At 37.9% G+C, this 18807-nt stretch overlaps 1 protein-coding gene across 2 annotated transcripts in view; it reads right to left on the bottom strand.

Moving 5' to 3' along the window:
• Window positions 1-12542: 12542 nt before the first annotated feature.
• The window catches only part of LOC110448132 (probable serine/threonine-protein kinase kinX), a 28029-nt gene continuing 21764 nt past the window's right edge, over window positions 12543-18807 (bottom strand). For both annotated transcript variants that reach the window (XM_021494199.1, XM_021494200.1), the window contains 2 exons: window positions 14504-14556; window positions 12543-14218 (listed from right to left, as the gene is read on the bottom strand). In XM_021494199.1, coding sequence (XP_021349874.1) covers window positions 14193-14218; window positions 14504-14556 — 79 coding nt within the window. In that variant the 3' untranslated portion in view covers window positions 12543-14192. The remainder of the gene's footprint in view (window positions 14219-14503; window positions 14557-18807) is intronic.

Raw genomic sequence — 18807 nt, 5'->3', positions numbered from 1 at the left:
TACTATTTTTTTTAAGGATTTTTTTTATCTTAAGTCCAAGTATCGCATGATTTTGTTTGTTTGTAAAAACATGAAAATATTATTCCAGCCTAATTAAATGTATATTACCTAGCAATAAATGTACCCAAGTGTCATGAGATGAGTTGAAATAAAATGTATGTATGTAAATATTGTATTCAATGTCTACAAATATCAAAAGTATGCTGGAAGCCATGGAGAGAGCTTATATAGGCAAAGCCTGTTGCTCAATACTTTTGTTTAATCAATAAAATATATTTGAAATGAAATTGGCGTTGTACGTTGGATGTATATCATATGTATATATATAATCATAATCACCATAAAATATGTCAAATAAAAAGCTGCAAAAGCTACGAGTAACTTACCCGAGACTGGGACTACCCTTTCGACATAAAACTAGCTGCCCTGTGTATTGGAGGATAGATAATGCTCGCCGGTTGATATAAGTAATGTTCACCGGTTGGTATTAGTAATGTTCACTGGTTAGATAGTGTAGGTATCAGTAGTTGGAGATTAACACCAGCTGGTGTAATGGCGACTCGTTTAGTGATCATTTAACTATTAGGACAGGTGCGATGTACTTTACCTGTAAAACACACCTGTCCGGTGTCATATTTGGTGTCATCTGTCTCACTGCCTTAATACAATATACATAGTATACCCTTCGTCATATACCACCACAGTGTATTATAATATAGGGGTAGTTTTAAAGTGTACAATTATAATTGATAATTGACATGAATTGAATATTGTCATTCCGTAGGAGCATAAAGCTATTATATTAGTGAATATTAATGTTGTCATAAAAGTACTTTTTAATCAGATACTATCAAAGTAAAATCCCTGCGAGGATGAAAAATCTCTTATAGGAAAAAGTTGACACCGTTCTTTGTCATTATGAGTTTTGTTTAATTACATTTATTGGTTCGATTGTTTTACTTCATACAGTTAACGTTACGATAAACAACAATCCTCTACACATGTGGAGCTAAAACAGCCAGTAATACAAGACTATCATAAATGAGATGATGACATGTTGAAAACGATTACGTGTGTAATCATCAAACCGTTATTGAATACCAAATGAAACAGAAGATCTTTTTATCTTAAATGGTAGTCTTGATAGACCGACTACGGGCATATTTGAAGAGGACGTTTCTAGCATAGCTATGAAATCTATTATGGCGGCACATTTCGTGAAAATTGAATGTAATTTCAGAATTCGCGAAACGTTTTACCATCTTGATTTGTATGCTCATATATCATTATCCTGATGCGACGAACACAAATCAAACCAAAAAGATGTGTCACTGACTCAGTGCTCTAACGAACAATATTTTGAAAGTCGTTGAGAGAGAAATAAAATAGTAAAATTTACTACACAAATTCAACAAGGCGACCGGGGTTCGATTCCCCGATCGGACGTGAAAAGGTATTGGACCACCTGCCCGATTACGTGGGTTTTCTCCGGGTACACCGGTTTCCTCCCACACTAAGACCCCCGCGCGCTGACATCCGGGCCAACAAGAGTGATTGATATAAGTATAAGTTGAAATAACGTGTTTCATAATAATTGTAAAATAAATAAAGCTTATATTTAACAGAAGAATTAAAAGTATACCTTGGCATTACCTATTGAGGTAGACTAATGAAAATCAATGAAATCACACTTAAATGTAAAAACACGACAGAGGAATCGACGCTCGCGTGACTGAATGGAAAGTATTTAGATGAGTTATACCTTATACACCAAAACTGTGAATACGTGAATACCTGAACTTATTAGCATGTCCTCGAAAAATCACCGAAATCTATAATCAAATCGAAAAGCCGGCAATTTAATTATAAAAATGATTTAAATGTCATTAGAGTATTTCATGAATAAGTTCCAAAGAAAACATAACATTTTACAAGCAACTGTACATTTTAAAAAGTTTTATATTGGAAAACGTTACAGTTGAATGAGGAATGCCTGAGAATATCAGTATGTACTTTAGTGGAGGAATTAACCTGTTTTACCGATTGCGTTAACATTTCCTTAGAGCCTCGGTTTAATAATGACTCTTCAGTTTAAAGTACAACCACGTGTACGTTTAAAAGGTCACACATATAGAGTAACTACAACGCATGAGGATATCGTAACTATAAAAACTGCTTATTCAAACAAATACTACAGCGCCAACGGACAAGGATTAAATATACCACAGCTTCACAACCAAACGATAAAATAAACCAGAATCAGCACATTCGGGTATAAACGAAAACAAAAATATAAAACTATTGTCAGGAATCTAGGACGAAATCCTCACTCAATTCCTGTACAAAGAGACAACAACAGGAATTCTGATACACCAAATCATACGAAACCCCACGACGTAGATGAGTAAGATTAAAAATGATACCACAGTGCTAACACATGAGGACCAAGTCAAACGAAGTAGGAAGGAGACCACAAAACAGGAGGGACACCATAGACCTCATCCAACCAACCAGAGGCAGATCAAAGTGTTAACACATGAGGACCAAGTCAAACTATTAGGAAGGAGACCACAAAACAGGGGGGACAACATAGACCTCATCCAAACAACTAGAGGCAGATCAAAGTGCTACGGAGGAGTTCATGTCATACCCTCAAAGCATTTCTGATTACAAAAATTAAATACATTTTGTTTATATTGTTTTTCTTTATATACTTATATTCACTTTGACTATTGAAATGATCAGACATTGACTCGATTTTAAAATTACTTTAAATCTCGATTAGAAAAATAATGCTGGAGTGTCAACAAAACCGTCAACAGAAATCGATGAAACCAACAAAACATGAACAAACGAAAGGTTTACAAGGAGATCATTAAAATATTGGAGACCAAGAACAAGAGTTCCGAAAGAGTAAGCGTCTTAAGAAAAAGGGAAAGCACGTGTCAAAAAAGTAACATGATCAACGAGGTTGTTTTAGTTTGAAACACTTCTTTTATCACGGTTAAGTAGATACGATAGCTAGCTATCTGATTTCCTGATGTACTACTTAAAACATATAAAGTATCTTTCATCATCATGAAAAAAGATGTTAAGTAAAATGGCTTTTTGTTACGGACTTACCTGTATAAGTATTAAGTGTAGTTCCTGTCTGTGTACAGGTGAGAAGGTGATGTATACCGAGACACACACTCAGGTAGATATACTGGCACTCGACTGTCTCATAGATATATGTACAAACATGGGTCGGTAAATAAAATACAAACGGCCAGAGATCAAATATACGATCTTCGCCGAAATACAAGTCCTATGACACTGACAATGCGTGGCCTAACGTCCTTGTAATACCTCAGAGTAGTTAGTGGTACCTAAGGTGTAGTCACAATAACAAAAGTTTGGTTAGTTTAATCTGAAGAACAAAAGCAAACTTCTATATTATACTTAATTTGTTCATTCATAAAATCATAGCATAAAATGCCTGTATGGGATTAGAAATTATCAAAGTAAGACAAGAATACTCAAAGTATGCGTTTGAAATACAGTAGATAGAGATGACATGCCTTTGCATGCTGACGAAGCTTTGGGTATTGGGTTTTAAACATTTTGTTTGTGATATATTTATATACGGCGGTACACCATTATCTTGTTACAGTGTTAACTGGTTAATGACGCGTCATAGCAATCAATCCCCACCAATTTATTGTAGTGTACGCGCTTATTACAAACAACCCGCTCCACTGCCCACACCCATTGCAATATCTGCCGAACATCTCCCCTTATAGGTTCCTTTTAAAGTCTGATCTAATTTTAATGCGCATGTTTTAAGGGGGGCTGGTTGCCTTGTGTAAACTTTGCAAAACAAAAATGGGTTTTTAATTCAAAAGAAATAGCACCATGCATACAAGTCATTGTAGTAGCTACCTCCTGATCCATGGTCATGTTAAAGTACACTTATACACTATACAAGTTTTATCTGTCTAATATATAACGGCCATACCGCAACAAAAGAAAATGGCTACTTCACACGGTATCGGGAAATATTTCGGCTCTGTAGATACGAGGATGATGACACTTTAGAACAAAGCAGTTGGCAAATCTCTGTATACATTCAGGGAGTGTTGAACAAACAACCCGAATGGTTACATCAATATTAACAGACATGGGCCAAGGAATATATTAGATATAAAAAGATTTATGTAAATATAGCGAACTATGTAAATACTATTTAGCGCCAAATCTATATTTTTCTCAAAGTCCCTCAAATATCCATTTAATTGAAACCCTGATTCAGGATTTTTAAATCGATAGTCGTCTGCATGTTAAGTCTGTGAATTAATGACTACACAGGTATGGTGTAAACTGAAATGAAATATTTATATTTTGTAAAACCATCATTTAACATGATTATAATAACACTAAAAGTATAACGGACTCAGCCTGTCTGGTGGCCAGAGTACGCCGAGCTTTGCAGACTTGCGAGTAATTTATAACATAATGACTTAGAATCACAACTCAATATCACTTTTATAGAGGTTCAGACTTGCGAGTAATTTATAACATAACGACTCAGAATCACAACTCAATATCACTTTTATAGAGGTTCAGACTTGCGAGTAATTTATAACATATATAACGACTCAGAATCACAACTCAATATCACTTTTATAGAAGTTCAGACTTGCGAGTAATTTATAATATAAAGACTCAGAATCACAACTCAATATCACTTTTATAGAGATTACTATAGCACAACCAGTAAAGTGTTTATGCATGATGTTTCCATGACTACTGCGGTATTTACTCTGTCTCTTTCATCAGACTTCAGAGAAGCTACACCAAATGCCAAGGCGATCAATGTTACCGTTGTGCTGCTGCCCGATTCCTTGAACCTTATATAATATGAAAAAGTCAATGGTAAAAAAGGATTCCGTAACAATTCGTCTGGTATCACCGCAAGGTTGCGCGCGCATATCCTTTAAGTATGTCATTGCAGCTTCCTATAGTGTAGGGAACAAATGTATATTGAGATCAAAACAATTGACTTTCGGAGATGAACGATACCTGGTAATTTGAATCGTGTTAATACAGACCATAACCAAAGCACTAGTAACAACAGATAAATGGTCAAAGAACGAAACTGAAATGATCATGAAAGTAATTTCTAATTAGAACTGATGGTATAACAAAAACGAATGGTAGTGAAGACAAAATGTTCAGAAATCAAAATAAAAAGAATACAGAATGACTTCTCAGCAAACACACGACGTTTGTTCAACGTTTAAATGAAGTCGATAGTTGGTGACGTTGAATAACGTCTTTTTAGAATTAAAAAAATGTCAAAATATCACGTTGATTTGTTTTAATCAACCCCAATGACATAGACGAAAGCTCAGCGACATGTTTTAGATATGTCTTTATTGATTACCTGGTTACGCGTAAAATGTCAATTATCGTGATTGTGAATTGACTTACGTATTAACGATCACGTCGCTGATCTAATGAAGAAAAAGAAATAATCAAAATTGTTGATTTTTCTTCTGTAACTTTTTAAAATTGATATAAAGAGGAAAGAAATTAAACGCAGATATTCATTTTCTCAGCGTTTAATGGAAATAATTAATTGATTCCTATCAAGCCCTATGAATTGGTTTGTGTCTTGACACATGGTCTGTAAACAATTGTTGGCTTTCATTTCACAACTTTAAAACTAAAAACATTTGAGCTCCAAACATGCATGTCAGATGCACAAAATTAAGTACATAATTGCATTCTAATTATTCAACAAGTATAAAGCGGAAAACATGATGCATTCCATATACAGTAATAGTTATCGGCATTCAATAACAAAACAGGCGATACTTATATATATAAAAGAAAGAAATCACGACCTACTTACCTCAGATCAAAGGGTGGTATTCATTATCCATCTTGTCTCGATAACAATCTACAGATAAACAGTCACTTAAAACTTATTTTTTTCTGTTACGAATATCTCCCACACTTAAGTCTCTTGTTATGCTGGTGTACAACACACACATTTCCAGACATGATAGGAGACAGCAAAACAGGTACCACAGGTGGTTCAGGAAACACTTCACCCTTCTGAAGCACCAGACAAAATAGAAGACACAAGACAGTTACCACAGGTGGTTCAGGAAACACTTAGTCCTTCTGAAGCACCAGACATGATAGGAGACACCAAGACAGATACCACAGGTGGTTCAGGAAACACTTCGCCCTTCTGAAGCACCAGACATGATAGGAGACACCAAGACAGATCCCACAGGTGGTTCAGGAACCACTTCACCCTTCTGAAGCACCAGACATGATAGAAACACTTCGTCTTTCTGAAACACCAGACATGATAGGAGACACAAGACAGGTACCACAGGTGGTTCAGGAAGCACTTCGTCCTTCTAAAGCACCAGACATGATAGGAGACACCAAGACAGATACCACAGGTGGTTCAGGAAACACTTCACCCTTCTGAAGCACCAGACATGATAGGAGAAACAAGACAGGTACCACAGATGGTTCAGGAAAAGCTTCGTCCTTCTGAAGCACCAGACATGATAGTAGACACAAGACAGGTAACACAAGTGGTTCAGGTAACACTTCGTCCTTCTGAAGCACCAGACATGATAGGAGAAACAAGACAGGTACCACAGATGGTTCAGGACAAACTTCGTCCTTCTGAAGCACCAGGCATGATAGGAGACACAAGACAGGTACCACCGATGGTTCAGGAAAAACTTCGTCCTTCTGGAGCACCAGACATGATAGGAGACACAAGACTGGTACCACAGATGGTTCAGGAAAAACTTCGACCTTCCGAAGCACCAGACATGATAGGAGACACAAGCCAGGAACCACAGATGGTTCAGGAAAAACTTCGTCCCTCTGAAGCACCAGACATGATAGGAGACACAAAACAGGTACCACAGGTGGTTCAGGAAACACTTCGTCCTTCTAAAGCACCAGACATGATAGGAGACACCAAGACAGATCCCACAGGTGGTTCAGGAACCACTTCACCCTTCTGAAGCACCAGACATGATAGGAGAAACAAGACAGGTACCACAGATGGTTCAGGACAAACTTCGTCCTTCTGAAGCACCAGGCATGATAGGAGACACCAAGACAGGTACCACAGGAGGTTCAGGAAAAACTTCGTCCTTCTGAAGCCCCAGACATGATAGGAGACACAAGACAGGCAACACAGATGGTTCAGGAAAAACTTCGTCCTCCTGAAGCACCAGACATGATAGGAGACACCAAGACAGTTACCACAGGTGGTTCAGGAAACACTTCGCCCTTCTGAAGCACCAGACATGATAGGAGACAGAAAGGCAGGTACCACAGGTGGTTCAGGAAACACTTCACCATTGTGAAGCACCAGACATGATAGGAGACACAAGCCAGGAACCACAGATGGTTCAGGAAAAACTTTGTCCTTCTGAAGCACCAGACATGATAGGAGACGCAAGACAGGTACCACAGATGGTTCAGGAAAACCTTCGTCCTTCTGAAGCACCAGACATGATAGTAGACACAAGACAGGTAACACAAGTGGTTCAGGTATCTCTTCGTCCTTCTGAAGCACCAGACATGATAGTAGACACAAGACAGGTAACACAAGTGGTTCAGGTAACACTTCGTCCTTCTGAAGCACCAGACATGATAGGGGACACAAGACAGGTACCACAGATGGTTCATGAAAAACTTCTTCCTTCTGAAGCACCAGACATGATAGGAGGCACAAGACAGGTACCACAGATGGTTCAGGGAAAACTTCGTCCTTCTGAAGCACCAGACATGATAGTAGACACAAGACAGGTAACACAAGTGGTTCAGGTATCTCTTCGTCCTTCTGAAGCACCAGACATGATAGTAGACACAAGACAGGTAACACAAGTGGTTCAGGTATCTCTTCGTCCTTCTGAAGCACCAGACATGATAGGCGACACAAGACAGGTACCACAGATGGTTCAGCAAAAACTTCGTCCTTCTGAAGCACCAGACATGATAGGCGACACAAGACAGGTACCACAGATGGTTCAGGTAAAACTTCGTCCTTCTGAAGCACCAGACATGATAGGACACAAGACAGGTACCACAGGTGGTTCAGGAACCACTTCGTCCTTCTGAAGCACCAGACATGATAGTAGACACAAGACAGGTAACACAAGTGGTTCAGGTATCTCTTCGTCCTTCTGAAGCACCAGACATGATAGTAGACACAAGACAGGTAACACAAGTGGTTCAGGTAACACTTCGTCCTTCTGAAGCACCAGACATGATAGTAGACACAAGACAGGTAACACAAGTGGTTCAGGTATCTCTTCGTCCTTCTGAAGCACCAGACATGATAGGCGACACAAGACAGGTACCACAGATGGTTCATGAAAAACATCGTCCTTCTGAAGCACCAGACATGATAGGAGACACAAGACAGGTACCACAGATGGTTCAGGAAAAACTTCGTCCTTCTGAAGCACCAGACATGATAGGAGACACAAGACAGATACCACAGGTGGTTCAGGAAACACTTGGTCAATCTGAAGCACCAGACACCATAGGAGACACAAAGACAGGTACCACAGGTGGTTCAGGAAACACTTCAACCTTCTGAAGCACCAGACATGATAGGAGACACAAAACAGGTACCACAGGTGGTTCAGGAAACACTTCACCCTTCTGAAGCACCAGACATGATAGGAGACACAAAACAGGTACCACAGGTGGTTCAGGAAACACTTCGTCTTTCTGAAGCACCAGAATTGATAGGAGACATCAAGACAGGTACCACATGTGATTCAGGAAACACTTCGTCCTTCTGAAGCACCAGCTTTCACATACCATATTGTCGTTCACATCTTTACTTTGCGCGGCTCCTTCGTTCCTTTTTTTGTCTCGTCGTGATGTCTTTGCGTCCAAATTCGATCCCTACCAGACATGATAGGAGACACCAAGACAGGTACCACAGGTGGTTCAGGAAACACTTCCCCCTTCTGAAGCACCAGACATGATAGGAGACAGCAAGACAGGTACCACAGGTGGTTCAGGAAACAATTCGTCCTTCTGAAGCACCAGACATGATAGGCGACACCAAGACAGGTACCTCAGGTGGTTCAGGAAACACCTCGTCTTTCTGAAGCACCAGACATGATAGGAGACAGAAAGGCAGGTACCACAGGTGGTTCAGGAAACACTTCTCCCTTCTGAAGCACCAGACATGATAGGAGACAGCAAGACAGGTACCACAGGTGGTTCAGGAAACACTTCTCCCTTCTGAAGCACCAGACATGATAGGAGACAGCAAGACAGGTACCACAGGTGGTTCAGGAAACAATTCGTCCTTCTGAAGCACCAGACATGATAGGAGGCACAAGACAGGTACCACAGGTGGTTCAGGAAACAATTCGTCCTTCTGAAGCACCAGACATGATAGGCGACACCAAGACAGGTACCTCAGGTGGTTCAGGAAACACCTCGTCTTTCTGAAGCACCAGACATGATAGGAGACAGAAAGGCAGGTACCACAGGTGGTTCAGGAAACACTTCTCCCTTCTGAAGCACCAGACATGATAGGAGACAGCAAGACAGGTACCACAGGTGGTTCAGGAAACAATTCGTCCTTCTGAAGCACCAGACATGATAGGCGACACCAAGACAGGTACCTCAGGTGGTTCAGGAAACACCTCGTCTTTCTGAAGCACCAGACATGATAGGAGACAGAAAGGCAGGTACCACAGGTGGTTCAGGAAACCCTTCGTCCTTCTGAAGCACCAGCTTTCACATACCATATTGTCGTTCACATCTTTACTTTGGGCGGCTCCTTCGTTCCTTTTTTTGTCTCGTCGTGATGTCTTTGCGTCCAAATTCGATCCCTACCAGACATGATAGGAGACACCAAGACAGGTACCACAGGTGGTTCAGGAAACACTTCGTCCTTCTGAAGCACCAGCTTTCACATACCATATTGTCGTTCACATCTTTACTTTGGGCGGCTCCTTCGTTCCTTTTTTTGTCTCGTCGTGATGTCTTTGCGTCCAAATTCGATCCCTGTGTGTCTTTTCCCCTCATAAACAATATCCATATCGAAGATAGGAATTTTCGAGCAGTATACTTTTTATTCCTGGTGCTACATGCGGTTTAGGAAACAGAGTCGATTGTGAGTATCCGACAATGTTTCGTAAGATTCGTTAAATAGAAACACATGGTTCTACCGTGTTCGCAAGGACTGTTCCGTTGACTGCGTGATTTCAATGTAATTAACCGATCAACAAACACGTCCACATATTAGATAAAACACTCGGGACTTTCTCTTTGGTTCTTTCTTGTTTCTATGTAGAATATGTGGGTATTTTTTGCTATTATCATATTGCCAGGGATTCCAAGCACAATGCCAAATTCCTACCATTTACAAATAGTGACATTGCAATGCCCACAGACCTCGTAGACCAGGAGTGTCTGTAAGTTGCAGGTTTTCTATATTTAGAGGCAAGTGGTATCTAAAGTGGGTTTACTCCGATGTTTCTTCGTGTTTCTTCAATGGACGACCAGTCCTGGCATCCTTTTTATTCTGTGTGCATATTTGACTAGATTTGACAAGGAAGAACTCGTGAGGCGTGTCACTTGTGGTTCAAGAAAAGCTTCTTGGTTTGTTGGATTACTTTATATGCAAGATTGTTAATCCCATCGCCAAATTCTTTGACATTTACGTAAGCGTAATGACGACAATGCTGAACTAACTACCAAGCTATACTATAACTGGAGAATGACGATAACGGACATCTTATTTCAAAACTCGATGAAACTCACCACCAACTCAAGGGACTTGAATGTATGTCCAGTTTGTATATGTTGTCTTTCCTTTTGATTTAGTGCCATTGCGTTAATCCTTGTGGTTAACTCTGGGGGTTAAGGCGCCCTTCATTTTCGTTCTACTGGGTTCTGCTGTGGTCTTCGATACTCAGTTTGTCATAGTTTGTTAGCGCTGCATTATACACGTTTCCCTTTATTTAACGTAATGCAACGCTGCAATGCTTTCTCTAGGCATACTCGGCTATCGGGTTATAATCAAGTGGTCTGTTTGAGATGCAATCTAAACTTTAATTGTTATTTTGTAGTTCAAACGCCTAAGTAATCGCTAACTCTTTAAATCGTATAAGGCTTCCTTATTTTACTTTAAAGTAAGAAGGAACAGCGTTCGATGTTATTTAGGAGTCGTGTTGATCTATAGATAGACCCTGGCGTAGTGACAGGTAAACATTGAAGACGCATTAGATATACCCGTAGGTAATTATCGTAAGCTAACAAATATGACTTCCGGGTTATCGGGTGTGTCTCGATATAGGATTTTTTTATAACTTGTTAATGGTTTTAAACTACAATGACACGTGGAGTGTGACGTTTTTAGGTAGAAACACAATTGAACAATGAACCGTTGGAAATATAATGGTTTTCAACTACAATGACATGTGGAGTGTGACGTCGTTACTACGCCGTTAACGTTTCTCTTGCTGACAGAATCAAGAACGAGAAAAACAAGTTGTTTTTTTAAAACTCCGTCCCTCGCAGGAGGAATTTGATAATACTAATATATTAATCGATTTCTATAATATATTTAATGTACATGTCAATTATGGGAAGTCCGACATTTGGACACTTTGTGAAATATACAGTAGGTTTCAGAATATATGATATGCCTGATGCTCACAATATGTTCTTTGTTTCAGCTGTGGAAGCGACTCTCCAATCGGACGTGAAAAGGCAATGCGTCACCTGCCCGACGGTCAGCAGCAGGCAATCATGGTAGTGATTTTGTCTCTTTACGTGCAGCAATTGCTTATAAAGCAGTAGGGCGAGGATCTCAACAATTTCTGAGTTACGTCCCAGTACTCAATCCCCAGGAACAGGGTATAACCCCTTGCCAAATATTTCTTAACGTTTATTATTGGATGGGAAATGGGGATCTCAACTAATTCCATTTTGACCTATTAATGTCAGGTGTTGCCAGACCCCAAAGTTAATCGCGGTAACATCAATGCATTCCTGTCTCCATGCCTAGCATATACGGTTATGGAGTGTGAATGTCAAATATGTCCATGTTATGAATCAGGGAGTTTGTACCTAGAGAACAGTCTTGGTTGAAGGAGCGTGTTCATACCCGTATGCTTAGCGTATGTCTGGTTATAGGGCAGCGATTGATCCGTTTCCATATTGGGTCTTGGGTACTAAACCCCAGGGCCACTATTGGAAGCATGAATATGGTCATTTCTTTATGCCCAACAAAAATGCAACTGCATATACAGTTATGGGGTTGGGATCTTAACTCTTTCTGATTCATGACCAATGGAATGTGTACCCGGATATAATGCTGGCTTTCCTAAATACAAAATAAAGGTCCCTTGACCTAGTAATGCTTCTGGCCAAGTTTGGTTAAAATGTGATCAAATAAAAATGTCTTTTGTACTGTTTATAAACAGGTGAATCACACTAGCGAGACTGTTACAAATAAAACACAGGCGTTTTCTATGGTCAAAATTTGATATTTATTTAATGATAAACAATGTTTAATAATTATTCAATCATAAGCAACGTCAACGAATCATACAGTAAATCTTTTGTGGGTGAGAAGTCAATCATATTTTATATATGGACACACAACTATTTTCAAAGAACAGTCACAGTTACATGAAAATGAACAGATTTTGAAGACTTTCTTTTGGTAAAATTAACAAGGATAAAACCCCCAAATCTTATTGTATTTCACAGTGAGCACCAAATTCCTATTCAATGTATTGCTTAACACTCCCCACATAGCTGACTATAACAACTGATCACCCAGCAGCGACACTAATCCCCTTTAAGGATTGTTTTCTTTGACAAGAACAGCTGAAAAATATTCACTTTAACAATGGTAATAAAATAAAAAAAGAAATAATAAAAATACTAGCAATTGTTTGTAAAAAATACAAATATGTCCCTGCTCTGATTGAAATGAAGCTAAATACAAAATCTGTACAAAGCCAGTGAAGCAGAAAATAAAGGTCACAGTGACCTACATTTGAATTGGGGTAATACTCTTACATACGTTTCCACATTTGATTTTTAATAATTATTGAGCTTCTAGTATGTGAGCAATGAAGATAAACGCCAAGTTGTATCAAGATACTGTTATTTGCTATAACAACAGAAAAGGCAAATACTTCATGTCCCCCTTTTTTAAAACCAAAATGATAAATTCAGCGTAAACATCAACTTTTCGATTGTATACAAATAAACATGGCATGAACTTGCTAACAGGATACTTATATTATAACTCCTATTCCCACACATCAGTGACAATATACATGTATTATGCATGCATCACGATTTAGGCTAGGAATTCAATTATTTATAACATGTAGGAATCATTTAGAGGTTATCCTAATTTCTGCCACTAGATTATGTATTTCTATGGGACCTTTGCATTCATTAACATATGACAGCGAGTTGTCCCAGCCTTTATCAAATAGCTTTGATAGGATTTATCTTCAAGTAAGAAGTAAGATTTACCTCCCTTTGTGATTAATATCCTAAGAGTGGAGGAGTTATCTTTATACTGAAGCAAAATTCTTTGTAGGTTTATACTTACAGAAAATATGTATAATCTACTTTATGAAGGAGAAAATATAAATAGGCCCATGGGCGTTAATAGCTCAATTGTTTTTGTTTCAAAATATATGAAGCATGGTAACGTATTTCAAAAGAGTACAACAAATATGAATTGAGACCAGACAAAACTTTTGAGTCAATGAGTCCTAGTGTGTACTCCTACTGAACTGGGCCTCTCCATCAGCCATAGCTTAAACTTGTTGCATCCCTTTGGCCCAACAATGCTCCAGATTAAATTTGGTTAAGACCCTTTAAGCTGTTATAAGTAGCTTTTTAAGGAAAAGTGGATCCATGGTTATTGATGCCACACCACGACATAAGCTACCTTACACTTGGGCCAGATGAGCTAAAAATGCTTGGAAAATAATAAATTCAAGACAGAATATTATGAAGAGTTTCCACACAACCAATAAGTGTTGGAAAGAAGATTGCTGATATTCCATGAAAATCTGAATGGTTGGTTCATTAAAACCTGTCATTGATCTTCATGACACGGGAGGTCAGCTGCCACAGAGAGAGTCCTCCACAACCTAGTCTTTCCCTCTTAACGAATACCCTACAATTAGAAATTATAAAACAATTACCACATTCTATAAATGGTATGAAATTTAACACCCAAAGAGAAAGCTTATATTTAAAATTAATTATCCATTAATTATTTTTGCTATATATGTAGAACTCGAAGACTTATTTCTTGTAGAGTTAGAAATAACTATGTTTCAAATTTAATATACATATACAGCAAAGATGTCCCATTTGATTATTTTTTTGCAGCTATCAAATGATAACAAAAGAGAAGTTTTTAAAATTGGAAGAAAAGACAGTTTCTATCTACACTTACTTCTTCTTTCTGATTTACGTGGTGACTCGACTGAAGTGGTCGAAGTTGATTTCCTACAATAAACAAAGATCTGGTATAAACACGTCTCCTTCAAAATACAGATTTGGTATTTCAATATAAGTGTGCTGATGACATAGCATGCTGTACTATCAGAAGGCCGAATTGCTGATTTGATATAAACAGATGAACAGCTGATTTGATATAACATATGAACAGCTGATTTGATATAACAGATGAACAGCTGATTTGATATAACAGATGAACAGCTGATTTTATATAACAGATCATTAGGAAGCTATTGTGATAAGTATCTTCAATAAAATTCATCAGTTTGGAAATATGTGATACAAAGTAATACTTTCTACACAATGTACATATTAAACGTGTTGCAACATTTCAAGACCGACTGGTCCCTTTGTCAAGTTATGACTGAGTGAGCGATTTGTATTTGTGTGTAGAGCTAGCCCCCTAGGCTCCTGTCTTAAAACGTTGTGGTAAGTTTTGGACGTGAACTCCTGTCTCTGTCCATGGGCATTTTAACTACCAGGTAGGATAAATGAATAAAAGGCAATACATATGTATTTGCTGGTGTTGTATTTATTTGATCACAAAAACTTCTGATTAAATATTTGTAAATTTCATTGCTCAAGCATGAAGAAGGGACCTGGGTATACAAATACTGAAACTAAGGAAAACAAAGTGAAACAAGTACTGATTGTAATGGTGGCCATTACAAAAGTCCCCTTAAACTACCCCTGCAGTCAGAATTGATGCTAAAGGAAGTTGCAGTAGTATTCACAGTACCATCATACACCTAGAAAGCAAATTTGAGTGAATTCAGAAAATACCTAAATTTTGACCAATTATATGCCAGGAAATGGTGGCCATTTTGTCCAATCAGAAAACAGAAACTGCAGTAGCGTTCCCAGCACCATTTCTACACCTACATACCAAATTTTAGTGAAATCAGAAAATATCTCAATTTTTACCAATTAGTGGCAGGGCAGCCAGTTTGTTGGTTGATAAAAAAAAGAAGACCAACTATGGAAGAAGCACCCATGAATGAACATGTATACCAATTTGTGTTACATTATGACAATAAGCCTGTTTAAATGACAACTTTGTAACCCGCACTTAGAGATAATTGTGAACACATACCTATCGCAAAGTTTCATTAAATACCATCAAATGGAACAAACAATTTAGCCCTATATGTCTCTGCCGAGGCTGTGGCAGCCATCTTGGACAGTGAAAGAAACAGTTGACTGTACATCTACACATGCCCACCTATACCAGTGAGAAGATTTACTGGGATCTGACTGGTACGTTCTGAGATTAGCCATGGACAAAAACTTGGAGCAAAATTACTCAAGCGTGACTTCAAAACAAAGAAACAGAACAATAACAATAGGTCACCCAAACTTTGTCGGAGTTTACACAATAATAACAAGAAAAGGGCAAAAACAAGAAAGTGTCGAGTAAATCAATTATTACAAAAAACTTATATAATATACTTACAAACTAAGAATGAAACCTAAAAAACTTGGAAATTAAAACATTGACTGAACATATTTTAAAACTACCGTGTAAATGTAATTTCTGAAAGTAACTAGCAGCAACAAAGATTCAAATTTTAATTTCATGCAATTTAAATACATTTATTTTGTCTTTTACCACTTAGCAAATTTAACCATGTATCAACTTCAAGTTTATTTTGAACACAAACTGTAATTGAAAACTAATTATTCAAGCTTTTGAAAGGTTGACTTCCTTGTCAGCAGTTAGAGTTGTTATACTGGCTATTTGAAAGGTTGACATCCTTTGTCAGCAGTTAGAGTTGTTATACTGACTATTTGAAAGGTTGACATCCTTTGTCAGCTGTTAGAGTTGTTATACTGGCTATTTGAAAGGTTGACTTCCTTTGTCAGCTGTTAGAGTTGTTATACTGACTATTTGAAAGGTTGACATCCTTTGTCAGCTGTTAGAGTTGTTATACTGACTATTTGAAAGGTTGACTTCCTTTGTCAGCTGTTAGAGTTGTTATACTGACTATTTGAAAGGTTGACATCCTTTGTCAGCTGTTAGAGTTGTTATACTGACTATTTGAAAGGTTGACTTCCTTTGTCAGCTGTTAGAGTTGTTATACTGACTATTTGAAAGGTTGACATCCTTTGTCAGCTGTTAGAGTTGTTATACTGACTATTTGAAAGGTTGACTTCCTTTGTCAGCTGTTAGAGTTGTTATACTGACTATTTGAAAGGTTGACATCCTTTGTCAGCTGTTAGAGTTGTTATACTGACTATTTGAAAGGTTGACTTCCTTTGTCAGCTGTTAGAGTTGTTATACTGACTATTTGAAAGGTTGACATCCTTTGTCAGCTGTTAGAGTTGTTATACTGACTATTTGAAAGGTTGACTTCCTTTGTCAGCTGTTAGAGTTGTTATACTGACTATTTGAAAGGTTGACATCCTTTGTCAGCTGTTAGAGTTGTTATACTGACTATTTGAAAGGTTGACTTCCTTTGTCAGCTGTTAGAGTTGTTATACTGACTATTTGAAAGGTTGACATCCTTTGTCAGCTGTTAGAGTTGTTATACTGACTATTTGAAAGGTTGACTTCCTTTGTCAGCTGTTAGAGTTGTTATACTGACTATTTGAAAGGTTGACATCCTTTGTCAGCTGTTAGAGTTGTTATACTGACTATTTGAAAGGTTGACTTCCTTTGTCAGCTGTTAGAGTTGTTATACTGACTATTTGAAAGGTTGACATCCTTTGTCAGCTGTTAGAGTTGTTATACTGACTATTTGAAAGGTTGACTTCCTTTGTCAGCTGTTAGAGTTGTTATACTGACTATTTGAAAGGTTGACATCCTTTGTCAGCTGTTAGAGTTGTTATACTGACTATTTGAAAGGTTGACTTCCTTTGTCAGCTGTTAGAGTTGTTATACTGACTATTTGAAAGGTTGACATCCTTTGTCAGCTGTTAGAGTTGTTATACTGACTATTTGAAAGGTTGACTTCCTTTGTCAGCTGTTAGAGTTGTTATACTGACTATTTGAAAGGTTGACATCCTTTGTCAGCTGTTAGAGTTGTTATACTGACTATTTGAAAGGTTGACTTCCTTTGTCAGCTGTTAGAGTTGTTATACTGACTATTTGAAAGGTTGACATCCTTTGTCAGCTGTTAGAGTTGTTATACTGACTATTTGAAAGGTTGACTTCCTTTGTCAGCTGTTAGAGTTGTTATACTGACTATTTGAAAGGTTGACATCCTTTGTCAGCTGTTAGAGTTGTTATACTGACTATTTGAAAGGTTGACTTCCTTTGTCAGCTGTTAGAGTTGTTATACTGACTATTTGAAAGGTTGACATCCTTTGTCAGCTGTTAGAGTTGTTATACTGACTATTTGAAAGGTTGACTTCCTTTGTCAGCTGTTAGAGTTGTTATACTGACTATTTGAAAGGTTGACATCCTTTGTCAGCTGTTAGAGTTGTTATACTGACTATTTGAAAGGTTGACTTCCTTTGTCAGCTGTTAGAGTTGTTATACTGACTATTTGAAAGGTTGACATCCTTTGTCAGCTGTTAGAGTTGTTATACTGACTATTTGAAAGGTTGACTTCCTTTGTCAGCTGTTAGAGTTGTTATACTGACTATTTGAAAGGTTGACATCCTTTGTCAGCTGTTAGAGTTGTTATACTGACTATTTGAAAGGTTGACTTCCTTTGTCAGCTGTTAGAGTTGTTATACTGACTATTTGAAAGGTTGACATCCTTTGTCAGCTGTTAGAGTTGTTATACTGACTATTTGAAAGGTTGACTTCCTTTGTCAGCTGTTAGAGTTGTTATACTGACTATTTGAAAGGTTGACATCCTTTGTCAGCTGTTAGAGTTGTTATACTGACTATTTGAAAGGTTGACTTCCTTTGTCAGCTGTTAGAGTTGTTATACTGACTATTTGAAAGGTTGACATCCTTTGTCAGCTGTTAGAGTTGTTATACTGACTATTTGAAAGGTTGACTTCCTTTGTCAGCTGTTAGAGTTGTTATACTGACTATTTGAAAGGTTGACATCCTTTGTCAGCTGTTAGAGTTGTTATACTGACTATTTGAAAGGTTGACTTCCTTTGTCAGCTGTTAGAGTTGTTATACTGACTATTTGAAAGGTTGACATCCTTTGTCAGCTGTTAGAGTTGTTATACTGACTATTTGAAAGGTTGACTTCCTTTGTCAGCTGTTAGAGTTGTTATACTGACTATTTGAAAGGTTGACATCCTTTGTCAGCTGTTAGAGTTGTTATACTGACTATT

This window comes from Mizuhopecten yessoensis, unplaced genomic scaffold (assembly GCF_002113885.1).
Source record: "Mizuhopecten yessoensis strain PY_sf001 unplaced genomic scaffold, ASM211388v2 scaffold3853, whole genome shotgun sequence".
Lineage (NCBI taxonomy): Eukaryota > Metazoa > Mollusca > Bivalvia > Pectinida > Pectinidae > Mizuhopecten > Mizuhopecten yessoensis.
This window is presented reverse-complemented; position numbering and strand designations above follow the sequence as displayed.